The following is an 11791-nucleotide window of genomic DNA, read 5'->3' on the forward strand; positions in this document are numbered from 1 at the left end:
CCCCTGCCTTCAGCTACGATGGACAGTGAGGTACACGTGGGAGCGGCTTCTGGCCACCACTGGAAGGGACAGGGCCCAGCAGCCAGTGGACTGGGAATCTGGTAGGGAAGCAAGTAGTAGCCTGTCTGGAATATGAACCAAAGCCGAAACTAATCTGCAGCCTTGGCTTGCCACAGACTGCTGACTGAGGAGGGGGCCCCGCCACCAACCCAGGGGCTCGGGCCTCCCCAGCCGCCTCCCGGATGCAAGCTGCACTGGCTTTTAGGTCATTTCGGGTGGCAACGCACCCGGTTCCAGACCCACTTACGAGCCCCAGACGGTCAGTGGTCTTTCCCTCCCGCTCCCCACCTGATTCCTTAAATCAGACACCAGCACAAGACTGTCATTCACTTTTCTGCATACTTTATTTGTTACAAACATACAATTTTTAAATATAGACTGTAAAACTCCATTTGCAAAATCCGCTATTGTAAGGAGTGCACACCAGCAGTAAGGATTCTTACACTTTTTTTTCTCTCTGCTTTTCTGTCAGTTTTGCTAGTTAGTGGTAAATACGGGACCCGCCTGTCACAGGCCTGCCGGAAGCTTCTGGCTGTGCTCTCGCTGCGCCTTTGTAGCAGCCCTGCTTGTCTGGAGACCGACTGGCACCGGAGTCGCTGGTCTCCAGGCAGTGAGCTCAGCAGCCCGTCTACACTCTGCTTTTGAACGGTTTCCAGGAAGTGTGATTTCTGAACCGCACTGCGCTCCACGGGTTTGTCAGAATCGCCCGTGCAGCTGTTTGTTAAAGTGCATTCTTCTTTTGAAAAATAAGAGGAATAATCTTTACTCTTTAACCAAGGTACTTAAAAAAATGAACTTTTTGGTCTCTCAGCAGATATTCCCAAATTGATCCTAACGCTACAGATTTTAGTGTTCTATTTACAAATATTTATAGGGTTACAGGTGGAGGGGACCTTATAAAATTAAAGGTGCCGCTTCTCTTGAAGCAGAAATCAGTTCTACAAATCCATACACAGGAACACACACTTGGTGCACAATGCACAAGCATGTGGGTATTTACACAGAGACCGGAGCCATCCCCCCAATAAAATACCTAGATGTCCGTCTAGATCAGGGAAGCTCCGTCTCTTGCTGTCAAGATTTGGTTTTAACTCATTTGAACAACTTCTGCAGATTCTCTACCGGTAGGACATCAGTCCCAACTTTGGAGTGGAGACTCGGGTCTAAGGAAGCCCCTGGTGATCATGACTGGCAGTGAAGGTGCCTACAGAACGGACAGTGTGTTACCTGGAGACCTATCAGAAGACAAATGGACTTCTAGAAGTGATCCTAGAAAAACACTTGCATGAAGGAGCAAAAGGAAGAGTAAATCCCCACTAACTGTTCAAATGCACCGATATTCTTAGTTATTACTCAAATATTGATAATCACTGAAAAACAACCAAATAGACTCACCTGCGACCACAACGTGTAAAATACAGACTCTACAAGTAAGCTCTGTACTGACTCAACTTCAGTTTTTGGACTTTTGCTGCACCTATTAATTTCTAGAAATCCAGAGAGTTTTGGGATGTGAAGACACGTGGGCTGGGAGGAAAGGGTGTGTGCCCCACATCTGAGCTGTTTACAATGAAATTGTAACCAATCCCTACAACACAAGTGTGCTTAGTGATACAGTCCTCTTTTTCAATTCTCTTGGGACCCTCCCTGCTGCTGTTATGTCCACTACTTGCCATTCTGTTTCCAAACAGAGTTCTTTTGACCTCGCCTGATGTTACAACACAGTGTGAGGCTGGGGATGGACAGCTGCCTATAGGAAACGAGGTCTAGTCTAACTCACTTTTCTTGAGTTAGGTGTTGAAGTTACTGAAGGCAGGAAAAAAAAGAGACAGGCTCATGTCCTCATGTCGCCTACAGTATACTCGTGCACAAGGAGCACGGATAGATCTACCACTCTCTCGGGATACGGTGGCCCCACAATTCATCACTCCTAAACACAGAACCAACCCTCCCCCTCATCCACATCAGCGGACACGTTACATGTAGGGAATGACATCTGCTCCTAGACTCAAACCTTCATGCTAATCACAAGTACAGTCAGACCCTTTCAAAAAACCATTTGTCAGAATCACCTCTGGGGGGGGGGGGGGAGAAAAAAAATTTTTTTTTTTTGCTTCAAATAAAGCTCTGCCCTCCTGTTATCAGAAGCCCCACCGAGCGGTGAAACTACCAATATGGTGTCTGCTGCCGTCTGAACCCAGCTTTCCCAGTCCCAGTCGGAATGTCTAATCTGAGGAAGGAGGAGGCAGATTTTCAAATGAAACCTAAGAGATGGGGGGTGAGCAAGGGTGATCACACTGATGGCATATTCCCTGTTTCATCAGGAAATACAGAATACATTCATAAAAGTCTTACTTGGATCAGGGAAACAGGTGTTAACTGGAAACCTCCAGAGTAGTAAGTCTTCACGGTACAAGTGGATTGTTTTTTTTTGTTTTCCCCAAGTCCAATTTCCATACTGACAACTGGACCACAGTTAGCAAAATAACAGTAATGAAAACGTTTTAAGCCCAAGAGCTGGGAACAGTGACTTGAGTGAACTGAGATACAGGAAGGGAGCCCACCATTCCCCGTTTCCGAGCTTGAGTTCTGGAAACTTCTGGGCACAGACTTGAAAATCAAGGAGTTTGCTTTTCTGGATTAACAACCGGGGACATGACGTATGTCTGGAATTTCACACAGGGCCCTGACATGCACGGTTTTAACTTTGTGTCTGTATTTTTCTTAAGGTAAACGTGGTTCTTTTTTTCTTTTCTTTTTTCTACAAATGATCTCCCCAGCCCACCCACACGCCCACCATCCAGTTTACTGAAGGGGGATGGTAACTGTTTAGGAAGACAACTAGCTGATTTACAGTACTCTAAAAGCAACCCTGGAAACTGATCATCTCATTCACTTACTAGAACTTCAGTGCTGTTGTTGACAGGAAAAAAAACAAAAAGTTACCTTAAGGCTTAAGGGAAAGTAACGTATTACCTCGTGAACGCAGCATTGTCTACTCTCCCGCGCATTGGAAGCTAGCAAAACGCATTCTGGATCAAGAATACAAACTTTCTAACATCAGCTAAGATTTTCACTCTTCTTACACAGAACAATATTCATAAGCAGATTATCTAAGGGAGCCTGAGAAACCGTGACCCACATCACACAAAGATCCCATGTATCTCATTATCAAAAAGTGCTTTAGCTTTGAGAAATATGTCGGGGTTCCAATGGAAATATACAATGTAAATCATCGACACTTTCTCAAGTGAAGTACAAAGTGGAAAAGGAGCGAAACGGGTGAGGTCTTACTCTCTGAGCAGGCCTCGTGCATGGGACTCTTAGGGTGTATTAAATTAAAATTGTTTTAAGAGTTAACAGTGGGGTTTTCACACCACTATATATATTCTAAAACCTGAGATTGGACACCAAAGCAGTCAACTTTGTTACTTATCAGCGCAATTCTGATACTTCCTAAAAATAGAAGACAACTCAATTGAATTCATACCTCCAGGGTCAAAACCATGAACTTTCCCCAGTCAGAAAGGAGACGAACCGCAAGCGCATTCGCCACTAAGCGTGTTGCAAGTGGCCCCCTGGTAAAGGGACCACCTGCCCGCACGCAGAGTCACTTCTCCCCTTCCCTCACTGATCAAGGCCACACTATTTGCAAATGAATATCTACTGAGAGATCAGTTGTGCATTGGACAAAGTACCGTCAACTGGGTTAAAAATGAAAACACAATTTACAGTGAAGAATACTCATGTGCACGGCTTACACACTCAAGCTTCTCCTCCAGCTCATCCACCTCAGAGCAAGGCAGACGCCAACGATTGGTTACCTTGCCACACCTTGCGTGGGTGACTACCCTCCAGTAGAGCCAGTCAAGGTCACGCGTAACAAAGCGTCCTCGGCAACCACGGTGCCTGCAGTGTGCAGCCGTTTTCACACCACTCAATATGAGGGCATTATTATAACCAGCCTCTTTTGCCCACAACCCTGCATTTTCGGATAAGACAGGAGAATTGTTTTGTTTTGAGAAAACTGAAGCTCGCGTCTCTTAAAAGACCTGCGACTACCGCAGAACGACGGAGGGAACAGAGGCGGCGGGAGGCGACGGGCTGCCCGCACCCGAAGCTTCTCCATCGTTTTGCAGTAAAGTTATGGAAAGTGACTTGACAGGTGGCCGCGTGTGCGCCGCGGCCACAGTCCCTTATACCATCTACATGCCTCCCGCAGCAACATAGGGTGTCTGGGTTTTCCGTTTGGTTTCCACTTGGATTTGGGGTGCTGTGCCGATGGACATTGCGCCCTGGGCAGAGCGCGTGCACGGGGGCCTTTCTGTGCTGCCGAGGATGGCCGTCCTGCTTGAACGACAGCAGGGACGATAGAAACCAAAAAGGGAGTCGTAGGATCTCGTCATAGACTTTTGCTCTCTTGATCCTGTGCCTAAAATTTGACTTCTCACGTTTCTAACAGCAGTAGTTTGAGAAACGATTTAGCAATTGTCTGAAAGGGGATTTTAGTTCTCTGCTTCTCAGAAACAGGACTACTTGGAACATGTGATTCGCTGGGATGTTTGCCAAAGTTAAAAAAATGAGCCCTAAAAATCACTGTTCGTAGGAGACGACGAAACACAAGATAAAAAAAAGTGGGTGTCTCCCCATCTGTAAGGCCATGTGGTGGCCAGAATCAACCAAGATTTTCCTTAATGAGCACGGTTTATGAACGAGTTCCAAAACACAGCCTTTTCGGACCCACCGCACATCAAAGGAACGGCCTCCATGCTTCTAGGCTTTCTACTGCCCCAGATCAGTGAGCGGAATGAGGGTCGGTGAAACGCCACAGCTAATCAACGCCCTCCCTCCCGTAATCTTCCTGCAGGGAGGAGGGAGGCCCCGAGCCACCCCTGCAGGAGGAACCAACCTCTAAGATCGGCTAAGACTTAAAAACCCACCACTATGACATTTACCACTTAATCTTACATAGGCAGGTCAAAATTTTAATATAAATTACTTTTTCCAACACATAGCTTATGCATTCTTTGCTCCTGTTTTTGGAGGATTCTCAAATTGATATCTAAAGATTTACATATGATATATTACTGTTACATGGTCTAATGACTAAGAAAATTTCTCTGGTAACCAAAGCTGATGCCGTATATGGTAGTGCTCCTGGCATATAGTCTATATGCCTCAGACCACTTCCACATTCTTTCTATTCAGCTAATTATAGCTTAGTAGCCACTGGTGAAGGACTGCGAAGACCCTGTCATTTCTACAGAATAGAAAGGCAAGGCTAGGACTGCAATTCAGCCGAACGAAAAGAAAAGAAAAGACAACCCGCCCCTTAGAAAGGAGAGGCGCTGCACCCTTGCAGAACTGAACTGGCTCACTGCAGCTGGGCGACGGGAACCCTCGCGGAAGTGAGCAGACGCATCGGTCTGCATGGGAATCGTACATGGTTTGAAAAGGAAAAAGTCACAGCAATGAACTGAGAGCTGCAACCTTACTTTCCATCGCTGCCTTGAAGTCTGAAACCAAAACAGTTTCTGCAAACCTCATGCCAGCTTCTCGGCGCCCTTACCAAAACTATGCAGGGATTTGTTCTCCGCAGCAAAGAAATAAACACTCAAAACACATAGGTAAATACAGCAGGACATTATTGAAAACAGCTGCCTTGTAGTACAAAATACAGTACAAGTATACGGATGTCATTAAAACATCAAAAATACTATTGCTCCCATACAATTTAGGAAACATTCTTTGCAACGGAGAAAGTTTTTTTTAAAAAAAGGAAAAGCTTTAAAAAAAATCTGTTTAAAAAGTCTACTGTGGATGATGAGAGTAGAGAAATAGTCTGAAAAGGGCACCATTGTTTGTGGCTCTTCCACTTTAAAAAAAAAAATCTAATATCGACAGTATTCTGAATCAGTCTAATTTTTAAAAAAGCCTAATTTTATGTACAGTTCTTGCTCTCCCTCTCGGCCACAATGCGTGAAAACGACCTTTCTGTAGATCACTTATTTCCCAATAAATACAAAAAGATTGTATAGATTGAATAATACCAAAATAAGATAATAAAAAGGGTACGCAATAAATTAAAAGGCAGCTCAAATAAAGGGCAGGCATGCAGTTAAAAAAAAAATACTAAGATCGTGGAGGTGGGGGTTACCTGCCTCCTGGTTGAGAAGGTGTCGCACAGGAAGACCTACAAACTTTGGAAAGAACGTTAGCTCCCGTTCAATTCAAAGTCACCTAGGTCTGTGACACTTCTAGAAATACCTTTTGATGGGGTGGGATTAACTTGATTAGTAAAAATCATTTTTACTGAAAATCCATTTAAAATATAGAAGAGGCGATCCTTGAAAACCCCAACTTTTATTCTTGGAAAACAGCTGGGTCAACTGGCCAAGGGCCAGTTTGTGGAAATTTCAAGATGGTATAAAAATGCTTCCAGGACATAGCGTTTTCACGTTCTTCATCCCCATGCAGATGGATCTCAGCTTCCGAAGGGCACACGGCTCGAATCACTCATCCATCATTTGCCAACTTCGATTGTGAGGTACTGAAACAATGAATCAAGTTCTTACAAATCTACTTTAAAAGAATAGATGATGCTGGAATTCTGGACCTGAGGATCTTTAGTGTTTGAGCAAATCCACAGATTCAACTGAAGGTAGATAAAGACTTCAGTTTTGGTTATCCCCAACTTTCCCGGGAGGACGTACATTCCATTAAAGCTCAGGCTCGTAGCCACACGGTTCCTTTTGCAGGGATCTTCAAGTTTTACGGTTTAAAATCCAGCCAACCAGTGGCCCAAACAGCCGAAGTAGCCATAATTCGTTGGCCTCGCACGGTGCAGCCACGTGCACCTGGCTCTCATTCACCCCTAAACCATCTCTGGGTAAGGACCTCGGTGTCTGCAGACCTGGAGTGGACTAAAGTGAGCGGCAGCCCATCCACTCCGTCCTCCTTGTGCTTGATGCCAGATTTCTTCCTGCGTCTGCCTCAGCAATCCCCAGTGTAAAACTGCTCTGATCTTCGGAGAAATTCTGCCAACTTTTAAAATCCTTTAGTAACAGATTCTAGTTGAAGGACTGACGTCTGACTCCATCTGCATCCAGAAAAACAATTCCACAAAGAGACAGCCACTGGTCCAGGTTCCACGCAAAGCCATTTTAGACAGAACCCAATGGGTTTCTATGTTCCCTGGTGGCTTCCTGATTTGCTCTTTTGCCCTGTCCATGATTATTTGGAGCCGCGTTCCTTTGCGTGAAACCTGTACTCTCAGAATCGGATAAAGACAAAGGCCTCTCCCTTCTCAAGAATTCCATGAAGACCCAGATCCAATATGCTGATTTCAGTGAATGTGAAGGGATCGACACCATGACAGTGAGGTCTGGAGAGATGGTCAGGCCAGGACACCCAGGCGTGACACCAATTCAGCTGTCATCAACGGCCTGGGCATGGGAAGCTCTGACCCCTCCAGGGCTACTCTGGCAAGTTCAGAAACCTCAGCTGGAAACAACAGAAGCCGAAACGATTTTGCTCAGGTTGTCCTCTTTTTGCAGATTGCTGTCAGCTCCTTGGAACTTTGCTGCTTTTAATTGTTCGCGACTGTTCTTTTGTGGTTATTTCTCTTAATTAACTGTATTATTTTTCATTGTGTGTTCTCCCGATGGGGCCCCCCCTGGCTCCGCCTCCACTGGCTCCCTGGGGATGAGCGGGAAAGGGGCTCTCCGGCCAAGGGGACGGTGGTGGGGCGGGGGGCCCATCGGGGAGGAAGCGCGCTTCGCGTCAGTCCTCGTCCACCTCCTCGCCCTCGGACTCCTCCCCGCCGCGTCGCTCGTACAGCTTGTCCCGCTGCCGCTCCTGGATCTCCTTCATCTCGTCCGCATACCGGCAAAAGGCGCCCCCGAACTTGCCCCAAGCCTTGAAGGGGACGGTGATGGCGTTGCGGTAGGACGGCTTCACCTCGCTCACACGCAGGAACACGCCGTACTTGTTGCAGCCCACGTCGAAGAAGAAGCGCTTGGAGTCCACCGTGATGGAGGTGCCCTCCGGGAGCTCGCCGTACAGGCTGCCGCCCGGACCCCCCGCGCCGCCGCCCGCGCCGCCCGCCAGCTCGTCGTCGTCGCCGCCGTAGTCGTCGATGAGCTTGGCCAGCGCGTCCCGGAACTCGATGAGGCCCTGCGCGGGCAGCGCGATGGTCTGGCCGCTCTGCAGGCCGCCAGGCCCCGGGCCGCCGCCGCCGCCGCGGTTGACCGTCTGGCGGATGCGCAGGAAGCGGCCGCGCTGGTTCTCCTTGAGGTCCAGGTAGTACTTGCGATTCTCGCGCACTAGGAACTCGCTCTTGAGCGCGCGCCGCGGTCCGCCGCCCTCCTCGGCGCCCGCCGCCGCCGCCGCCACCTGCTCGGGGCTGCTGGGGCCCAGCTGCGCGTAGTGCTCGATGAAGTCGCCCAGGTAGTCGCGGAACTCGGCGGCGACCGCCATAGACAGCGTGAGGCGGCTCTTGGAGCCTCCCGCGCCCACCTCGGCGATCTTGAGGAAGCGGCCCTTGGCGTTCTGCTTCACGTCCAAGTAGAAGCGCTTGTTCTGGATGTCCAGCCGCTTTGAGGCCAGCTCCTGCGTCTCCTGCTCGCCGCCGCGGGCCGCAGGCTGGAAGCCGCCGGGCCCGCCGCCGCCGCCGCGTTCGCTGCCGCTGTCGCCGTCCGCCATCTTCTCGGCCGCCGCCGCCGCCGCCGCGCCTCGGCCGCCGCCGCCGCCCGCCGCGCTCGCGCCCGCCCTCCGCCCTGCGGCTCGCTCTCCCGGGCCCCCAGCCTCGCCCGCCGGCCGCTCACGCGCTCCCGCCGCTCATAGCCGGCCGCCGCCGCCGCCCCCCATCGCCCCGCGCTCCGCCCAGCCACTTCCGCCCGGCTCCCGCCAGCTTCCGGCGCGCGCCCCCTGACGCCACCCGCCCCCGCCCACACGTCCTCGCGGCCGGAAGCGCCGCGCCCGCAGCGGCGGGGCGCGAGGCAGTGACGTAGCGGCGCACGGCGCACTGGGAAGGGGAGGACATCCTGGGTTGGGGAGGGCGCGGGAGGCCGCGGGCGGCGGTGTTGTGCACCCCTTTTGCGGTTGCGTGTCTCAGGGGTGCTTCAGTGCCGCGGTTTTGATTGTTATTACTTTTAAAGGTAGAGGAAGTAAAGGACATGGCGGGGGGGCGGGGTGCGGGAATGCCCGGGCCATCCGTACTCAGAACAAAGCCCACCTGGTGGTGTTGCTGGGCAACGGCCAGGGAGTGGCAGGCGCTCGCATCACGTGGGCGCGCGGTGTCGTCATCCCGACGCTGCGAGGGCGGAAGGGGAGCGGAATTGAGGATCGGTCCCTGCCGGCCCCCGGCTCGTTGCCTGGGGCGCGGGTGTCCCCGGGCTGCGGCGGGCCGGGCGCGGGAGCTCCTTGGGGAAATGAGCGTCGCCACGGTGACGGGTTCCTCCGCGTGCTAAGCGGGAGCGATAAGTACGTGATATAACGCGTGCAAAGCACCAAACCGCGCGCTGCGTAGTAATCAGCCCTTCTCCGTTCGTTAAAAAGACCCAATCAAAAATAAAATCACGGTGATCGCTATCAAACAAACACGGGAGAGCCCAAAAACATCAGGTTTGGGGCTCGGAAAGGTTCAGGCTTGGAGAGGGCACGACGCCCAAGAGCTAGGGAAGGAATGAAAGTCCAGACCTCACCCGGCCCTCGTGCAAGACCCTGGTCGAAGACGTGCGCGCGGTTCCTTGTCTGAGTTCCTGCTGACCGAGCCACCGAGTTCCCGCGCTGCCCGCGCTGCCCGGGCCCGTTCTGTTGGCGGCGCGGAGGGCGCGCTGCCTCTGCCCACTTATGTCAGCTTGCCTCTGATGACTGAGGTTCTGTCCCCGGAATTACATCTATTGCCTGTTTACTCTGGAATTTCATTAAGCTTATGCTGTTCCCTTTCATGTGTTTGATAACCTCATATTTTTCAGACGTTTTACAGTTTGGTTGTGTAATACATGTGATTACATTGTATATATTTTATGTTTAATTCTAGTTTGTAATAAGTGTTGGCGTATACTCTGAAGCAGAGAATCTAAAAAATGTCCTTTCAATGGCCAATTGTCCCAGTGCTATTTATTGAACAAGAACAGATCTTGACAGGTGGAGATGGATGGAGATTATTTGGGGCAGAGGGAACATATGTTCCCAGATGGCGAGAAGTCTGGTTTGACTGAAGCCGGGCCCGGTCTGTGAGGAGGGGGTGGTGCACACCGCAGTGGGAGTGCCTTGACCTGTAGGCAAAGGCTTGGGCTTCGGTCAAAGGGGAGCCCCAGAGCTGTGTGAACAGGAGTGTGACATGTCTGCTCTGTATGTCTAGGAGGTGACCCATGGCACAGGACAGCAAGACGGCTCGAATGGGAGGCAACGACTGTTGCAGACCCAAGGGAGCGGAGATGGGACGTGCCTTTGGGGCAAGAGAAGAGTCAGGATTAAAAACCAGATATGGGGACATGTAACAGGAGTAAAGTTGAGTTTAGAGTGCCCAGGGCTGCTGGGGAGGGCCAGCTCGGGGGCTGATGGGGAGAACCGAACAGAGACCTTGGGGTCCTGCCCCATGCAAGTCACAGTGACTGGTACACTAGATGGGCCACTTTGATGCATCTTTGGAATGTCAAATTCTTTCCCCAGAAGTTTGTTTCTTCTTAGTGGCCTTAAGCACCTGCTGCGACTGCCTTTTGGCAAATCCGGCACAAATGAGAGCGGGCCCAAGTGTCGGTCGGCATGTTAAATTTGAGGAGCTGGCCGGCTGCCCGAAGGGAGACCTCTAGGCAGCTGTGGGACCCAGACAAGCTAAGTCGAGCAGAGGGGCACAGGTTGGGGAGCCACAGGCAGACAGGGTGGGTCTGACTTGAGCCCCCAGGAGGCTGTGGGGGGGGGGGCAGGGGCAGACAGACCAGATGGGGGTTGAAAGGCTGAGGAGTCAATGTCACATTTCATACTTGAGCCTGTATGTTGGCTTCCCACAAGCCCTGGCCGAGGGTGGCGAGAATGCTATGGCTCTAAGAGGTGGAGCAGAGATGGCTCGTGGCAGTTCTAAATCCTGTCTCTCATGCCCCATCTGGGGGGAGTGGAAGCCAGACGTCACTGAGCTAAGGAGGAGTGCAGGTGGAGAAGGAGGCAAGTCAAGGGAGGCATCAGGCTGCTTCCAGAGGTCCGAGCTGGCTCTGAGGCTGGGGGACGTGGGGCGGTTATGAAGTGAGGGCCTGCAGCTGCCAGGAGCTGGGCATAGAGGGAATGGCTCAGCCCTGGTGGGTGAGGAGGCGTCCTTTTTCTTCTGCGACCAGGGAGAGTGGGTAAGAGACACAGGAGCTTCTGGGAGAGGAGATGGGGCATTGGGCCAAAGGTTGCACCTGCTCCAGGGCCCGAGTGGGGGCCGCCTGCTGGGTGGGAGGCTTGGGCTCAACTAGAGTCCCCCCTGAGCAGCTGGTCTGGCTGAGGCTGGGGCCAAAGCACGCTGCTTCCTGCAGCCACTGTGAGCAGCTGGCGCTGGGTGGGAGGCGCAGATGGCAGCGGGCCTTGCCAGGGCTGAGGACACACGCGAGGAACTGGGGACCAGGGTCTGTGGCCTCAGATGACCGGCCCTTCTCCTGGTTCCTTCCCCGCCCACCCCCACCCCCCGTTGTTTTTCCTATTAAGCTTACAGTTGGAACAGAACCACTCAGGAATAATACTTTTGATGCAG

At 51.5% G+C, this 11791-nt stretch overlaps 1 protein-coding gene across 1 annotated transcript; it reads right to left on the reverse strand.

Annotated features, from left to right (window-relative positions):
• Window positions 1–385: 385 nt before the first annotated feature.
• Window positions 386–8920, reverse strand: PURB (purine rich element binding protein B). The gene has a single exon (XM_045494180.1). The coding sequence runs from the start codon at window positions 8761–8763 to the stop codon at window positions 7843–7845; it is 921 nt and encodes a 306-aa protein (XP_045350136.1). The 5' UTR covers window positions 8764–8920; the 3' UTR covers window positions 386–7842.
• Window positions 8921–11791: the final 2871 nt, after the last annotated feature.

Source organism: Leopardus geoffroyi, chromosome A2, assembly GCF_018350155.1.
Source record: "Leopardus geoffroyi isolate Oge1 chromosome A2, O.geoffroyi_Oge1_pat1.0, whole genome shotgun sequence".
In the NCBI taxonomy this organism is placed as follows: domain Eukaryota; kingdom Metazoa; phylum Chordata; class Mammalia; order Carnivora; family Felidae; genus Leopardus; species Leopardus geoffroyi.